This window comes from Chrysemys picta, chromosome 14 (genome assembly GCF_011386835.1).
Source record: "Chrysemys picta bellii isolate R12L10 chromosome 14, ASM1138683v2, whole genome shotgun sequence".
Taxonomy (NCBI): domain Eukaryota; kingdom Metazoa; phylum Chordata; order Testudines; family Emydidae; genus Chrysemys; species Chrysemys picta.
In genome coordinates, this window is record NC_088804.1 from 17,631,268 (window position 1) to 17,649,375 (window position 18,108).

An 18,108-nucleotide genomic window follows, 5' to 3' on the forward strand; every position below is an offset into this window, starting at 1 on the left:
TACCTCATGGGGGATAAATACACTAAAGATGGTGGGGTGCTTATAGTACACTAATGGGGGGCCATAAAATTATCTTATGTAGTTAGATCTATTTATCGAAAATACCCACTTCTACTTTACACAAGTAGTTTCTGTGTAGAAAATTATTAGAACTAGTTGTCGTTTCCATCCATAACCATGTTACAGAGCCATGTTTGAACATCACTAGAAAGGGGTAGCTTCACTGCTGTTCAAATAGTCCATTACCCCTGCAAGAGGAAGTATCCAACAGGACAGAAGGGTAGTGTGGATGCACTGAAAAGTCTGAAAGCATTTTGATTTGACATAATTAAGCCACATTAACGAAACTGTTCTGGAAAAGTGGATAGAATTGTTACTAATGGGGAAAGCAGGGCAGGTAGGTACAGAAAGGGTCGGGGAAATTTGCTGTCTTTTTAGAACAAGACAGTGCCTTCCCAGTGTGCATTTAAGCAAGAAAATCCCAAGAAAGAACCACAAAAAGAACAGGAGTACTTGTGGCACCTTAGAGACTAACACATTTATTAGAGCATAAGCTTTCGTGGACTACAGCCCACTTCTTCGGATGCATAAATTTGTTAGTCTCTAAGGTGCCACAAGGACTCCTGTTCTTTTTGTGGATACAGACTAACATGGCTGCTACTCTGAAACGAGAAAGAACCGTTACCTTCCTTCCAGCTGCAGGAGTGCCAGGGCAAAATTCTTCCCTGGCTCCAGGGAGTGAGAAAGGACCACCTACACTCATCTAACTCCTGCCCTCACTACTCAGCTTCTTCATACGAATGAGACACACTGGTAGTAATAATGTGAACTGCACTTCTTGGCACTGAGCAGCAATGACAAAATATAATAGCCTAAAAGTGCCAAGAGCAGTTTTACTCTCTAGTAAAGAAGCCTGTTGCTGGCTAGTTTGAAAATGGCACATGCTGGGTGTTATGTTTGCTGTACAGTGCAATGCCACAACCAAAAGTAAACCATGATTTAGACGCAGAGTTGTGTATTGTACACCACAATATAACTGGATGAAAAAGACAAAATGAGACACATTGTGAACAGAATTATTCACTTTACTGGCTTTTCATATCCAGCGTAAAGTTGTCTTTTACTATAATTCTGTCTATTAAAAATTCAATAACATTTGCCAACTATTACCACAGACATCACGTATTCTAAACGGAGGTAAAAACTGTAGCAATCTCAGATGTGGTAATTGTTACCAAATGTTGGTTTAATAATGACAAATGTCAATTATTATTTCTATTACAGCAGCACTCAGAGGACCCTGCTGAGATTGGGGTCATATTGAACAAACATATAGTAAGAAATAATCTCTTCCCCAAAGGACTTACAGGCTAAACAGATGATAGAGACAAAAGGGTGAAGTATTATTTAACCCATTTTACAGATGGGGAACTAAGATGCAGACACTGTTAGAGTGGATGATCTTTTGAGTCCCAGTTCAGTATCCTAACTGTAAGATGATCCATTTGACAACTCTCATATATACTTCCCACAGAGTTTGTTTTTCCTCTGGCATGAACTACATATTTTTCAAAATAAAACCAGTAGCTGGCCATGCTAATATAGATAATGTTAAGTATCAGAAGGGTAGCCGTGTTAGTCTGAATCTGTAAAAAGCAACAGAGGGTCCTGTGGCACCTTTAAGACTAACAGAAATATTGGGAGCATAAGCTTTCGTGGGTGAGAACCTCACTTCTTGCATCTGAAGAAGTGAGGTTCTTACCCACGAAAGCTTATGCTCCCAATATTTCTGTTAGTCTTAAAGGTGCCACAGGACCCTCTGTTGCTTTTTATAGATAATGTTATCACAACTCACTGAAGCTCAGTTTTTAATTCTATGTAAAAAGAAAGAGAGAAACTAAAATTCTATGTGAAAAAGTAGCTTTTAAATCAGCTGATGGTTTTAAACTAGTTTCTTTCAACAATTCCACAATGCTTCCTGAGAGCAGGGTCTTGCCAACTCTAACCCAACAGAAGTGGACAGGCGTTACCCTGGTAATGGTCATTTTACAAACTCTGTTTGATTTCAGCACATCATATCTACCGTTCACACTGTAAGAATAAGGCCTTCGTCTGCAGCCAGGTTAAAAGAGCAGCAGCCATTAACTGAGAAGCGGGAAGTCACAACCTCATATTCCATCTAAATTACATTAAAACAATGTCATATGGGGCTTTTAAGAAGGTGACCCCGTCCTAATAGCACCCACTGTCACCAGATAAAGAAACAGATCTTAAGATGGTTAAAGAAAACTTAATTTGATGGCATTCTGTCTGGCAAGAAATCACTTATCAATAGTTGTGGGTGTAAAATCTATACTTCTTTATTGTTTTGTCATTATGGTCCCCACTTCCCTATTGTTTGTCTGTATGATCTCTGTCTGGTTCTTTGATTGTTTTTGTCTGTTACATAATTAATTTTGCTAGGTGTAACTTAATTAAGGTGGTTAGAGAATTGGATTGGTTAGAGAATTTTGTTAGGATTGGTTAGTTTAGTGATTGGTTAAGGTATAGGTTCCCCCCAGGACTCAAGTTTCACTCTATAAACTTCCAAAAGGAAGTTCTTTGGGAAGCAGCTCGAGGACACAGCCCCGAGAACAAAGCTGCCAGACCTCAACACTCTGCCAATGACATCGTGCAGTCCCCCAGAAGGACCAGATCATGACTGGCCATCAAGAAAAGTTCATCTGCCTTATTGGGAGTGGTGAGAACTATATGTGTAGCGTGTGCATTCTGGTTTTGGTGATTGTTAATAAACAGAGGTTAAGTAGGATATTACTGTGTAAGGCTCTTCCACTGATAAAATACCCCGCAAACCCGCAGAGCGTAAGGTTACGCCTGAGCCCACAGAAGGGTGAGGGTGGGTGCCTAAATTGACAGGGTTATGCCTGAGCCCTAGGAACGGGGTAAAGGTGGGTGCCTCTAGAGTGTGTGAGTGACAGAATTTTTTGTGGGTAACAATTCCCTCTGGGTCACTTGGCATTGGCCACTGTCAGAAGACAGGGTACTAGGCTAGATGGACCTTTGGTCTGACTCAGTATGGCCGTTCTTATGTCCTAATGCAGACCAATAGTTTACATACCCCTTCTAATATAAATTAGGCAGCAGTCTCTAAATGAAATTTAAAACTTTATGTTTCCATCCTCAAAGGAATAAAAATGCTCCAAGAATCATTTGCTAGAGAAAAGCAAAAGGAGGCTAAGAACCTAGGCTCACCACTCAGGAAGAAATAAGTAGAGAAAGTTCTACTGGACTAGCAGAGCAGAATTGCAGAAGCCATATTAACAGATATGGGAAAAGGTATTTTTAGCACCTTCAGTTCCACCAACACAAAGATGAGTTCTGGATGGTAATCTTCTTGACAAACAGTGAAAGGGTATTGGGTTATTGATGTGAAAAACTGCATAGGTGCCATCTTTTGCTGCGACCCCAGCAGAACTCACAAATTATGCAGAGTTGGATCTGGTTAGAACTTACAAGGGAGAACCGTAAAAGAACACAAACATATTGAAGGACTTGCGTTCTTTAAAATGAACTCTTCCACTGTGTAGGTACTGAACAATGTCAGAAGACATCCAGATGTACCCTGTGACATACTATATAAATGAGGTCAGCAAATGTTTGAAAGAGTAAAGAAAATAAAAGACATCCATCTTCTAACTGCAAAAGTATAAACTCATCATTCTAGATAGCAATCTTAATGAATTCTTCCACTGAAGCTTCCTCTAAGCAACCTCATGCAGTATCCATCTCTATTCTTTTCAAAACAGGAGATTTATCTACCGTCTCAATGACCTTAAACCTTAAAATCCAAGGAAATTTTTATGCAGAGTCTTCTAACCACACACGAGCACAAGTAGCCATTATATAGAATGATGGTATTATCTAAATAAGACTTGGTATGGTTCCTTACACTGAAGTAATTGGGGACATTGCTTCCATTAGCCCAGAACCTAAGTAACTAGCCATTGTGTAAGGGACAATCTCATAAGTGCTTCAGCAGTCCCAGGGCTGTTGTGTCTTTGCTACACAGGGCAGGATAGCTGGTGGATCTACACAGGTGAAGATCCAATGTCCTCAACTCTGTGTTCCTCAGCCCCATACCCAACCCATTAGGGTGCAAGAAGTCCCATTAAGCTGTGTTCTTTGGCACACAGGATGGGTACGGTCCTGCTGTTCCCTTTACAGCAGAGCTACACCATTTTCCACTACTGTTAGAGCCACAATTACAGAAGAGGCAAGTTTAGCCTCACAGACAGGAGATCTGCGCAAATAATGACATCTGCTCTTTTGTTCAAGACGTGCTGAGCAAAAATCTCTAATTCTTATTGGAGATTAACGAATTTGGTCTCTGTGCCACACGGACTGTGGCTACACATCTGCACTTGGAGCTGGGGGTGTGATTCCCAGTGCAAGTGGACATACTCGCACTAGCTTTCATTGAGCTATCTTGCAAAAAGAAGCCACAACAGCATGGGCAGCGGTGAGCGATGGCGTGGGCTAGCCACCCCAAATACTTTCCCACGGGATCCCACGAGGGTTTGCACCTGGGGCAGCTAGCTCATGCCACTGCTCACTGCTGCCATGGCAACACTGCTATTTTTAGTGCGCTAGCTTGATGAGCGGTAGAGTGAGTATGTCTACTGGTGGTGGGAATCACACTCCTAGCTCAAAGTGGAGACATCGTCTAGATTTGTGGATTTAGGAGGGTTACAGAAATATGGTGTATCCCTGTCTTATTAGCCACCAAAGGTAATGACATTCCCCATACAGATTACACACTATTATTCACAGAGTTCACACTGTATGACCTGGTTTGAATTTTCCAAATATGCCTTCGTATTAACTAAGGAGAATTGTTCTTTATGTACCTTCTAGACGAAAGTGTTCATCACCAATTGTTTCTCTGTAACCTTCACCAGACGGATCCTGTAGAAATAAGAGGTACAAAGAAAAAAAAAGATTAAATGGCTTTACAAAACATTGAAACATTAATCAAATGCCTAATTTGGTTCCAAAATTAATGACAAATGTTATAAGTTATAACACAACTAGCCCTCACAATGCAATCATCTTCCCTGTGCACATACACACCATTTCATGAGTGCTTATGATAACAAGGAGAAAGGAAAAGTACAGTTCTAAAAGTTTAAAGTATCCCATTCATGGCCACTATACCTTTACTGCAGAGACCTCTAAGAAACACAAAGCCAATAAAGTTGGCATTCACCTGGGAATTAGGGGCAGCAGTTAGGGAGCCTTCTGCAAGGATTAGTCAGTATCTCTCCAAAAGAAGGACTGGTTGTATTCATTAGCTTATTTAATGAGGTCAGCTAATCAAGATGAGTCTTAAAGAGACTGACAGAGGCTCAGCAATTTTTTAACCTTCAGAGACTGTACATTGCCGTACCTTTCTAAGCGACTTGTTAGCAGTTACCAACTGTCTCCTTTCTGCAGACCAGGAGGTAACTAAAGCAAGAAATAAGACCCTAGGAACTCTGAGACCAATTTCTCTACCTGTGTTTTTTAATTAGATTCTACAGAATGCACTGTTGTCTGAACAACCCTGAAGAACCTGAAAACTTCCCTTTCTCCTTGTGCATGTACATTTTAAATAAAGTTATGAACTGGTGGCCCAAATCTGCAGCCACTGCATGAGAATGAATCTCACTGAAAGGCATGATTGTGCTGGATAAAACTATAGGATTTTTGCAGCGCCATCAGAGCAGCCATTTTTGATTTGTTCTTCCGAGCAGCAAATCCCACAACCTCTTTCTGAAGCTTTGTTTTTAATTTAAAATATCTGTTACAGCCCCTTCTTTCTTAAAAAGTGTTGATAAGCACCAGCCCTTATCTCCAAAGTAAACAAAGAAAGGAATGGGCATGGAAGGAAGGGAAATGCTATTAAATGCTGCGGTTGGTCATTATCACATTTCTGCAAGAGGATGAAATCTCCAAAACTCATGAACTAGGGGCCTGACAATAACATCCTCACATGTGTAGGCATAGACATTGGCATAAGGTGGAGAGACAAGCATCATAAAAGAATTAACTTGAAGAAGTAGATTTAGCTGCCTTTGCGTGGCACTCAAGAGTAGATTCTGTGTGAAGTCCTCACACTAACATCTGTAGGTATGAAATCACACGATTAACACATCTATCTCTCTCATTTAAACTGTACATATAGGACTGTTTGGGGGACATGAAAAGGAAAAAAAATGTAGGAAATAACAGACCCTGGTTTTTTGAAGGTTACACAAAAGATTTGTAAAGTTAGGACTTTTTAAAATTAAAGGACAAATGCATTTGTGAAAATCAGTGTTTACCTTCATTACTGTGTAAAAAAAAAAAAAAAGGGTGAGGAGAGTTCTTCAGACTAACAAGAACTTTTGATTTACTTGCACTATTAAAACAGAACTGATGAGTCCAAGCCCTAAGAACACTAGGATAAGTTCAGTTGTAAATATACTACAACGTTTAATTTCTTCTTGCATTTTCAAATGCCCCTTTGAACAGGTACACGGCATCGTTTTCTTTGGGTCCCTGAAACAGTGATACTCAAGAGCTCCTCCAATGACTTTACCGTAATGAGCTAGGTAGTGTAGTGACTATGCAGACAAACACAGGACCATAATTCGTTCACACATCGCTAGATATTTAGCAGCTGCTTTTTAACTGAGCAGAAATGTTGATTTATCACCTATTTTCTTAGAAAAGAGCCACGGGACAGCTGGACAGCTGCTAGTTATAAGCTGAAATCACCACAGAGGAATAACTTCCGCTCTGTAGCCCCCACCTCTAGAACTCCAACGTTAGCAGTATAGGCATTGGATAGGACTCCCAAGTGCTGATGCCTAATCTTGTTATCTTCTGGGCCAGAGGAAATTATGAAATCCATTGAGCCATACGGACAAACCTCAGAGTCTTGTTATTTATTTATTTATACAAACTTTTTGTTGGTCATAGCTTAATTACAAACAAACAAAACCTTTTCTTTTAAAAGCAAAAGATATTTCACTGAAAAAAAAAAACACACCACCCAAATAAATAAGCTAATAAAATGCATCTTTAGCAACTGATACCTCAACAGGCGGGAACTGAGAAAAAGAATGCATAGAGGGGAAAGCAAATAGTTAATATTCAATGAGTTGGACTCCCTATTTTCTCATTTTAGTCATTAAATGGGTCTTATGTAAATATTTTTACATGCTAGTTCTAGCTTCACTCCCTCTGTAGCTTCTAGTTATTCATTTAAGTTACGGTAGTGAGTTCATACAAACTAAATTTTCAATAATTATTTTCCCCCTTAAGCCAAATTATTATGACTCACCAACTTCTGGGAATGTTTGTTGATGGTGTAGAGCAGTAATGCTCGTGTTAAATGGCATATGAATTGACAACCCAGTCCTGAAGCTGACGACAGCAACACTTGCACAATTTACTGACATATCTAGACAGCTAGAACTCATCAGCTGCCAATTACATTTGCTCTTTCGTGCCAGTAAGATTATGACATGCATTATTTCTGATAGACAGACATTTACGCAATAGAGGTGTGGGAAACTAGACCTAAAAATATCTACTGTTATACTAACATCTTATGGGAGAAACTGAAAAACTAAGCCACAAAAAGTTGCACTGATCCAAATATCACTATTGTTTTGGTAAACAAATTGCCCTGGAAACAAGTATCACAGTATATTTTCAGGTTTCAGAGTAGCAGCCGTGTTAGTCTGTATCTGCAAAAAGAACAGGAGTATTTGTGGCACCTTAGAGACTAACAAATTTATTAGAGCATAAGCTTTCGTGCATCCGAAGAAGTGGGCTGTAGCCCACGAAAGCTTATGCTCTAATAAATTTGTTAGTCTCTAAAGTGCCACAAGTACTCCTATTCTTTTTACAGTATATTTTAACACCCCAAAGACAGATGTCACAACCTATGTAAGTACCATAATGCTCTCTGCTTGTGAAAAGTGTACTGGACATTTCACATATAATAATTCTCAGAAATGAAAAAAAAGACAATGGCTAGGGGAAAGTTATACACAACAATGCTGATTTCTTCACTATTGTAAAAAATGCGGAGTTCTTCCAGTTACGCACAAGTATGGTTTTAAAAGATTAATTAGACAACCTCTTTCTTGAGGCTGAGATGGGAGAAATGCATTGGCTACAGCAATTCTGAAAATTTAATATGACAACAGAGCAAGGCGATGGTGTAGCATACATGTTGGCAATGGAAAAATAAATGATTTTAATGGGAAGAGGCAGGGCACTAATCAGATGAGCATACCCAAAGAAGAACATGAAGGAACGTCTTTAAAAAAAACAAAGGAAATATCTGCTTGATGAAATAGTAGATGTGATGAAACACCAAATTAAGATTCCGATCTTGCATCTCATTCTGCTAGCATAGACAATTCTGCTCTGCATGGATGCAAAGGTCCATGTTAGCAGATTGTACTAGAGGACTGGTGCCTAAGAGAGCAAAAAGCAACCATGTGTAAGTCTTAGATAGCTGAGATATATCACAGTCCTGACACCGTGTTTTAAATCACAACACTGCATTTTCCAACTGGAACACCAAGTCACGAAACAACCAAAACCAGATGTACCCTGTGACATACTATATAAATGAGGTCAGCGAATGTTTGAAAGAGTAAAGAAAAGAAAAGTTTATGTAGAAGGAGTATTCCAGTGTGCTGTTTCTATAGGTTGCCAAACAGGATCCCATCTACAGCAAGTGTTTGCACCTCAGTGGGAGTTTCCCGGATAAATAAGTTAGCCCCTGTTAGCTATCAACACAAATCATACAAAATGACTAAAACTCAAGCTCAGACATCTGCTTCAAAGCTGTTAACAGCTGCCTGGCTGACTTCAGCAGTAAAGACCTTGTGTCCCACATATTCTTTTCTGATAGGTGCCACTGTAGTCAACTGAGATTTAAGGGGGTAGGGATAGAGAGAAGAGTTAATTAGTACAACTCCCTCAGAAATGCAGCTCAGTATATACATACATAAGGAAGAAAAGCAATTTTTAAAAGCTCCCTACTCCAGACTTCTATGTAGCTGGTTATAGTCAGGCAATCACACCTTCTGCTCCCCTTTGCAGTAGGGCTCAAACTCTACACTGAATTCTAAAACACTGGGAATTCTATTTTTTTTTAACCCCAATCTGAGCCCTAACCATCCTGTTCAATTTTAATACAGACATGATCTTCTGAATTACTGAAGTCAAGACACTCATTTCCGGGCATCTCCAGGCTATTGGATTTGCATCCCCAGCTATCTAAAACGCTGCAATCATCTTCCTTTCCCATTCTTCTGTCCATGTCACTCTTCTCCTTCAATCCCCTCGCTAACTCTCCGTCTGCTAAGTTCCTTGTCTTTGCATCCCAGGCTCTGCATGGTGTTACTCCTGTCTATATTTGAGCTCTCATCCCCTTCCATGTTTCCAAGTACTGCCTATTGACTACCTCTAGCAAATGATGTGAAGGCATAACAGAGCTGAATGCCATTTGCATATCGTTGGCAATTGAGCCCAAGAATTCTCTCACTTTTGCCCAATAGATGCATGCAGGTATCAATAGGCCAAGAGAGGATTGAACAATTTGATACTGCACAGGTGAGAGCACCTGGGGGACAGAGGAGCTGATTCACAGAAGTATTTGGGTACCTCTGGGTAAAGCCTTGAGCTATTTCAGGGTCTTTCTTGATTCCAACCATGTTGAGTGCTGCCACAAAGTCCAAGAATATAAATATAGAACTACTGTCTTGTCCACGAGCATCATCATATCTGCTCCATATTCTGGTCTGAAATCCAGACAGCTCTAGGATTATACCCTGTAGACTGGTATATTTGGAGAGGGCTCTTTGCTAGCTTCTCATTAAATGTGTTAATTTTGTGAGTATCCAAATGACGAGTTATAGGTATAAATGGCCGATTGTGGGAAATATTACCATGATTAGGTGTGCAATCATAACCGCACCCCCAAGTTGAACACACACTTTGGTCATGCATTGCCCACTTACACCTTTGAAAATCACGCCTCAAATATTAATCTGTTCTTCAGTGCTACCTGCTCCTCTTTTTACTCCTGATCTTTTCGACTGTACTCTGCCTGCCTGCATTAGGATTGTAAGCCCCTTGTGGCAAGGGCTTCCTAGCTTTCCATGTTTATAAAGCTTTTTGTATACCTACAGCATTAGACAAATACAAATTTCTATGAATCCATTCATATCCTCAGCCTCTCAATGACAAAGCTGAAACAGAAACATCACCAGAAAAACAACACAAAATTAACAACAGATACACGAACCATGCAGAAAACCACTCAGTGGAAAAGACAAAACTACAAAGGCTAACACCCACACACTTACGCTTTAGTACGAGTCTAATATTTCTCACCATGGAGCAGAGTTTCTCCCTCTCCTATTTATGTAAACTCTATGTGTATTTTTAAATTTTGCTTTTTTAAACTACTTAATGATTTAAAAATTCATTGGGATTCTGCTTTCTGTAAAGCAAATGCAAAGCAGCTCACACTTGGGCCAGAAGTCAAGGTGACTTCAGCTAGACCAGTATTAAGATATACATCGTAACTGTAGTAATTCAGTTTATTAAGCAGAAGTGGCAAGCTCAAGTCTTTTGGGTAAAAAGATAAATTTGACTTATCTACCCCTAATTGTATTGGTCTGTGATCCATTACAACTGGGTCATTCCTCTTCATATTCTGAGCATGGAGGTTCCTTTAGAGAGGTGGTTTTTTTTTTTTTTTTTTTTAGAGTCATGATATATTAGCAAACGGTAGAGCTGTTCAGAGAACTGATTGCTTCACCCAATTCCCAGTGTCTTGCCTCCAACTGAAGAATCAAGAGGCAACTCCACCTGCTGGCACTATGTTGTGAAGTTAGAGAAAGGTTTTTTTAAAACAAAATAACAATAATCATAAAGAAACCTTGTATCACTGCTGCACATCCTCTAATTGAGGAGCAACACCGATGTGCTCTGAAGGGTGTCCCATTGGAGAACGTCAGACGACCCTGTATAGAGGACCCTCAAAGAAGTGGCAGAGGAACAAAGGTGCTTTGCGTAACCAGGCAAAGCTGCAGGTCGACTTGCAACACGCACTTTAAAAGCGCTTTCTGTATCTTTATTGTCCCACTCCCAGATCCTCAACACACCTTCCAACATGGTAGAAAGACACCAAGTTTCACATCCCTCTGTGGTATTTCTCATGCATTCCTCAGCCTCTGGAAAGCAGGTAGCCTCAATACTGAAATGTAGGCCTTTCACCTTGGTTTTCAGTGGTTAGTAGAACCTTCCTTTTTATGTTCACTCACTAAAGATGCACACAAAGCTGTCAGCCTGATCAAGTTAGTTCAGTTCATTTGAAATGTGAGATTTCTACTACAGTTTGGCCAGGACTCTACAGAACACATACAGCATGAACCTGTGAGAGAGAAAACCCACGAGATCATTAAAATGTTGACCTTCTTTTGCATGCCTTCAACTTGCAAAAAACACCAGGAATAAGAACTCAGGTGTCAGCAGATAAAATTAGTAGACAACCAATGCTGTCTCTTAGGGGACATCTTAGTCTAGATCTTCATTGCAGCTTGAATGTCACTGGTATTGGCATCTCTTGTTTGGGGTAAAGTTGAAGTCGGGAGTTTCTATGTTTTTAGAAGCTCTTCCTAAGTCTTTCAAAATCACCTCCACCATTAACACTTATCACACTATTATTTGTGTGGCCTTTGCCTTACTAGGGTGATTGAGATGTGTTTGGATACTCTACTCCAAGAACTTCTGATAGATAATACTGTCCTACCTTACACTGAATTTGAAGCTAATACATGATCAGCTTTTCTAGAGATTCAAATATTACTTCTAGAGAAACAATGTGAAAACTTTTAGTTGAAAATGAACTATTTCCAGATGAAAAATATCTAGTCCTCAAGATGAAAGGGAACTAAGACAAGAAACCCACCTGCGGCTATATTTAAATTCATTTTAAAGTCCCTTCAGAGGGCCATGTGTTCAGTTTTGAGATTTAGACATTTGCTCTACTTTGTTCTAACTATCCTCTAAGCTCTTTGCCAATGACAGGTTCACCAGTTTTCTTTTCTTTCCCCCTGCCTCTTTTATCCTGCCTATGACACGAACTATCCTGAAGACCAGATTTAAAGGAGTAGGGGTGAGGAAGCATCTTTATCCAGTTTCCACGCTGGAGAAGCTCAACCAAATCCCCAAAATGTGTTGGTGGTTTTTTTAAGATTTCCACAACAAGGCAGATAGTTTCTTTAAGATGGTTCTTTGAGATGGTTTCCAGGTGCCTTAGGATGGTGAAGCTATATTACCCATTGTATGCTACACTGAGAACAAAGCACAAAAAATAAAGGTCAAGTACTGTGCCTCATTACGCAGTAGAGCATTCATTTAGGATGTGGTCCAAAGATCCCTGTGGTCAACGATAGACTTTCCACTGACTCCAATGGTCTTTGGATTGGGACCTTATAGATTTAGTTTGTAATTTTCAAACTTTTTTCTGAGAAAATGCAGATTGTCTCCCTATTTGAACACACGTTCTCCCACAGCATAAGGCCTCGATCTAAAAGCTGCTCTAGATGGATAACTTCTGTTCCTCTGCTAGGCTCCCTTAGATTCCCCAAATCTCTTCTTGTTAGTAGACGAGGTATTATTTAGGCAGCTGTGGTTGTCGGGAAATCTAAATTCAATTCCTGTTCTGCCACAGACTTACTCTGTGGTGCAGGATGAGATATTTACACCGCTTTGGTCCTCAACTTCTAATCTGTAAAATGGAGTTAATGATACTTACTTTTGTGAAGAGCTCTGAGATTTATGGATGAAAATGCACTATTATTATCCTCGGCTAAACAGCACAGGTGTGCAACCCCAGAGACGTATGCTACCATTAATCCATAAATCTGTCAACAGGAGGTGCTGGCAAAACAGATGGCTCACATTCTTCCACTCACCACAACCCCTTCCCCCCAGAAAACCCAGGTATGTCAACTAATCATTCTACAACAGGCAAGAATTTTACTGGGCCAGGAAGTCACAGCAAAGAACAACAATGCCACTAGCATGACTTCTAAAACTGAGTCAACAGAGCGCCCTGCGAGAGCATAGACATCAATAGCGTCAAAGGCACACGCTGCTTTCACCCCTCCTCTTTCCCCCTAAAAAATATGTTAGGCAGCCACCATGAGCCAGCAGGAGAGAAAGCTAAGGGAAAAAAGGACGAAGAAAAAAAGAAAAGCTGTCCATATTCAATCCTACAAGCAGTACAATATCAAAACCATGCTGAATGCCAAGCAGCACTAAGTACATAGAAACAGACACAGGCTAAAACATTGCCACAGCATTTGAAAAACCTGAATTAGATGAGCAGTGACATAGTGACCTGCAGGGTCAGCAGGATTACAAATGCCTATACAGTTGCCTTCTCAAAAAAATATACATGAGAGTTACCTATGAGATAAGGAATTTCAATTGCCATCTCAATAGCTGAAAACTGAGGATACTAAATTTCCCTTGTAATGTTACTGTAGCAACAACAGCTGTGGCAGGCTTTACGCTAAAGAATCTGAGTGCTGTTCTGATTCAGTGTTTCAGCAGGCAGACCATATTGCAATACAGGGACCAGTCTGCCAGGCACATTTCCTTAAAAGGAATCGCAGGGCCATAGTACCACATCAAAGCTAGCGAGTTTAGCAGATTTCCCTCCCTCCCAGTCTTTGAGGCTGAGACTTCATACTCCAGAATTTAATATCTTTTTCCTCCCTCCCCCCCCAGCCCTTTTGTCTGCGTCTCTGTTCTCTAAGAGCTAACAGATGTTGATGCCATGAAGTTTCAAAGAAAACTTTTGATGCCCATATAACTCATTACAACTAATATATTCCAAGAATGCTTGTAGCTCAGGAAACACTGGGGTGAAAAAAACAGAGGAGAAGGGGCAAATGTCTACACTGAATAACCCTTGAGAGAAAATAAATAGTTCACTTCAAAGTCATTGGGGAATTCTTTAACAAGCTCTTTCTTCTACAAACCACAGAACAAATTCAACTGAGCCTAGAATTCCCAAGCGGAAAGAAAAATAACCCCAAATAAATGGTGAAGCAGACGGAAGTTAAGATGCCCAGTTCACCCATCAGCAAAATACCACAATCTGAAGGTGGGCTATTTCCAAGCAGGCCTGATTATGCCTGGTCATTAACCCACCCCTAGAAAACAGAGTTTGGCAGCAATAACTATGAAGAGACATACCCTAGATTTCTAAAGAGCCCAAACAGTATGAACAGCTTCATCAACTCTTGCAATCATTTAGATCAAGGAGTTATTTCTAGTACAGTCTTCAAAAATACTCACTGGGGCAAGTCATTAATTTATTAATTTATTATTGTTGTTATTTTACAGAAGAGGGAAACACTTGCTTTTTCAGCCACATGTAAAGGCAATTTGATTTTGAGCCAGGGCTGGTAAATTGTTGTATCCATTTTGCATCCAAACCCTCTCTTAATTTCTCTAACAAATCTCCACCCCCAACAAGCTGCTGCAGTACACAGCTGCATCCTCCTTTCCTTTTGGTCAGAATCCTCCTGGGAGTAAGGAGGGGTTGTTTTGGGGGGCGGGGGTGTTGGAGGAAGGAGGGGGTGAGAATGAGATTACATCAGTTTCCACAGCAGGAAGATCAGATTACGTGGCTGTGCACAGCGCAGGGCCCAATCTTGCATTACTGACACAGGCAAATCTCCCATTGAAATCAGTGGCAGACTTGCCTGTATGAGGACTGCAGGACCAAGCACTCTGATCAGAGAGCTAGAAACAGTAGGGTTCCACACCTCACATCACCTCTACCAGCAGCATTCTTGAGACTTGGAATCTGTCCTACATTTGGAAGAATATACAATCCAAGTGCAAGAAAAAAACAGATACAGTGTTAACGTTCCCCCCACCAACCCATAACCCACTAAATTTACCTAATCTCGGTAAATTATGAAGCTCCCAACCCACCTGGTATCTAGGAGCAACTAACAGATACAATTTAATATTTAAAAAAATTCTAGGCTTCTCTCATCTTATAATTCAAATGTAGTGACTGTTAGATGAACAGAAATATTTTGTTTGTAAGGTCTTTAGCGTATTCATGCTTGGACTGAAGACAGAAGCGAAGAATGAAAGTCAGGTGGCCAGTCCTTCTTTTACAGCCACAGGAGTGGAAGTTTACTTTTTGGAATGGCACAAATACACCCACCTCTCCATTCCACAATGCACAGAACTACTGCCTCTTCACAGCCCACTCACTTCCAAACACCAGCTAATGCATCTGCTTTCAACTGCAGAAAATCCTTCCTATGGCAGCTCACTCTTCACCATCTTCCCCCACTTCAGTTGCTATTGCCACCCACACATCTTTCCAGAAGAACGGTCCCAAAAATACATTGGCAAATAGCTTAGAAAACACAGACACCAACTGTTAGATTAGATTTGTTCAGACTGAAAGATGTATGTTCCTTTTCTTTCTGGTGCCTAGTAAAGTGCTTCTTCTTGCACATCTCTTCCACTGCACCATTTTGGGATTATTCCGTTCGCCTATGGAACAAAGAAGGACAAGTCCTCAAAATATGAGTGTAGCCTTGCCAAGTAAAATACCATCAGACTGTGACAGTGCCACACATTTTAGGGTTTTACAGTTAAATGATGGACAAACATCAGAAAGTTCAGAGATACGATTAAGCATCCATAAATTCAGAGGTATAACAGAACCCCCCAAACATCATAGGTCTGTAAAATTGGGACTGTGGGTGAGGTGATGAGTCATCCCTGCTTGATTAAACCACATGCGGTGATGTGCTAGGCTCCTGCCAATCCACAAACCAGGAGCTGGTCTGGTGACTCTGAGGGCAGGTATATAAGCCTCACATGAGACACAGCAGCTCAGTCTGCCTGACATCACTTCATAGGTTGCAATTCTCCTGTCTGATAGTGGTGACAGACTTTACAGGCTCCAGCCTGCTCCAGCCCTGTTCCTAGTCCTATACTTGTTTTGATCGTGTTCTTGACTCTTGATTGTGGCTCTGACCTCTGGCTCCAGTTCCCAGCCTGACTGCCACTGCACTGACCACTAGGCCCAACTGCCATTGCTCCAACCACTAGGTTTGACCATCTATGTCTCAGTTTCTGACATTACAGATCTCCACAAAACAACTAGATACTTCCAAACATTAGGCAAAGAGGAGTTGGTCGGTGCATTAAAAGTCTTTCAAATCTGACAATAACCATCTCTACTAGGTGCTCTGGCTGCTGTGTCATTTTGACACCCCAGCAGGCATCAAACTGCAAATTCGTTGCTACCATAATACCCGAGTGGGGCAACCCCACGGGCATCAGAGAAAGGCCTGTTTTCTTAATATATTGTGTATTTTACCCAAGGTTTTTTTATCCTTTGAATAGTGCTATCCTTCAGCTAGTGCTAACTATAAACAAGACTCCCACCTCCACGGGGAGGGGAGGCAAAGAACCTTTAACACAGTATAAAAGAATAACCTCAATGGGCTGATTCTGGGCTCCAGCTGAGTTCTACAATAGCTCGGATATCTCACTGAAATAGTTTTCGCCACAAGGTGAAAAATTAGTGAGTGGCATTTAACCAAAACAACAGTAACTTGTGTTTTCACCAAAAGCTAAAATTTTCTCTATGGTAAAAACCCAAAACATAATCTTTGCATTATAAAATAGGTCTAAAATCCTTCAGTACTTACTCATTGAAGCCAACAGAAACTGTGCCTGAGTAAAAACTTTGGGATTTGGACCAATAACAACAGTACTCTCAACTTGTAAAGTGCCATGTTACTGCTTTCCATGTTCAAAGTACTGTCCAAACATTAATTAAAAGGGAAGTGACATGTCCAGGTTTTTATTAAACTTGCTGGACTATCTCAGCTGTCAGCATAATTTTACAGCTTACGCTCAATTTGAGTGTGTAAGTGACTGTTGCTGGAGTTTGCATGATAAAAGCCTTGAGACAATCCAGGGCATAAGAGCTTCCAGTCATGGATATTTCTCCTTCATGCATGCTCATCTCTATGGGCTTTTTCTTTGCAGCTCACAATTCTCTTCCACGTTATCATGTTATCAGCAATTAACATTCCTTAGATTTCTCCCCATGTTTTATTTGCCAGAGAAACATTTAATCCATTTCTAACTGTACGTCTCCAGGCTTCAAGTTTTGGAGGCTGTAGCTACTCAGTGTTACCAACTGATTTTATCATGAGTCTTGCGATATTTGGTGTTTTCCTTAAAGTCTCAGCTCCTGGATTCCTGTGATTATATCCAAGTGTCTCATCTTGTATTAAAAAAATTAAGTTTCAAGCCCTCATGGTTGCAGATAAAAGCTTGATAAATGTGGCCTGCAAACCAGAAGATAAATGAAAAGAACCCAACATTTATTACTTTTTGGTGTCTGGGAGGCCAGATACATGATTTTTGAACACATGGGGTTGGCAATACTGCAATGTCCAGGTATTTCTTAATAAGCTGCAAATACATAAGAACTAGACATAAACCACTCTCAAAACATGCCTACCCACTGCACACGAAGTTCCTACTGTACACACTGGAGCTGTGTTACAGACAGACAACTCATTCCTACAAATACAGCAAACTTCATGAGCTGGGACACATTTGAGAAATCCTCATTTGGAGCATAACTACCATTCTCTGGGTACAGAAAGCTCTGAACACAGCCCAGCCAGAATGGTTTCATGGGTGAATGGGGTAGAGCGAGGGCAGCCCAGACACCAATTTGCTCGGGGTTTGTCTTCACTGCAGCGTTAGTTTAAGTGTTCCCCTAACCCGACTCCTGTCCACACCCAAAAATCACTAGCTTGAGTTAAGCAGTTCTTTAAAGTGGAGCTGGCAGGCCCGTCAACAGGAAAGGGCTGAAGCTTGACTGCTGCTAACACTTGAGCTAGTGATGCAGTGGGGACTCAGTTACTCTGTGCAGCTAGTACAAACACTCTGTGCAGCTGTGACTGCACTAGGCTAATT

At 40.7% G+C, this 18,108-nt stretch overlaps 1 protein-coding gene across 3 annotated transcripts in view; it reads right to left on the reverse strand.

Moving 5' to 3' along the window:
- NKD1 (NKD inhibitor of WNT signaling pathway 1) overlaps positions 1 to 18,108 on the reverse strand; it is a 156,101-nt gene that overhangs the window by 61,458 nt on the left and 76,535 nt on the right. For all 3 annotated transcript variants that reach the window (XM_005289807.4, XM_005289809.4, XM_042852242.2), the window contains one exon: positions 4,908 to 4,965. In XM_005289807.4, the coding sequence (XP_005289864.1) occupies positions 4,908 to 4,965 (58 nt within the window). The remainder of the gene's footprint in view (positions 1 to 4,907; positions 4,966 to 18,108) is intronic.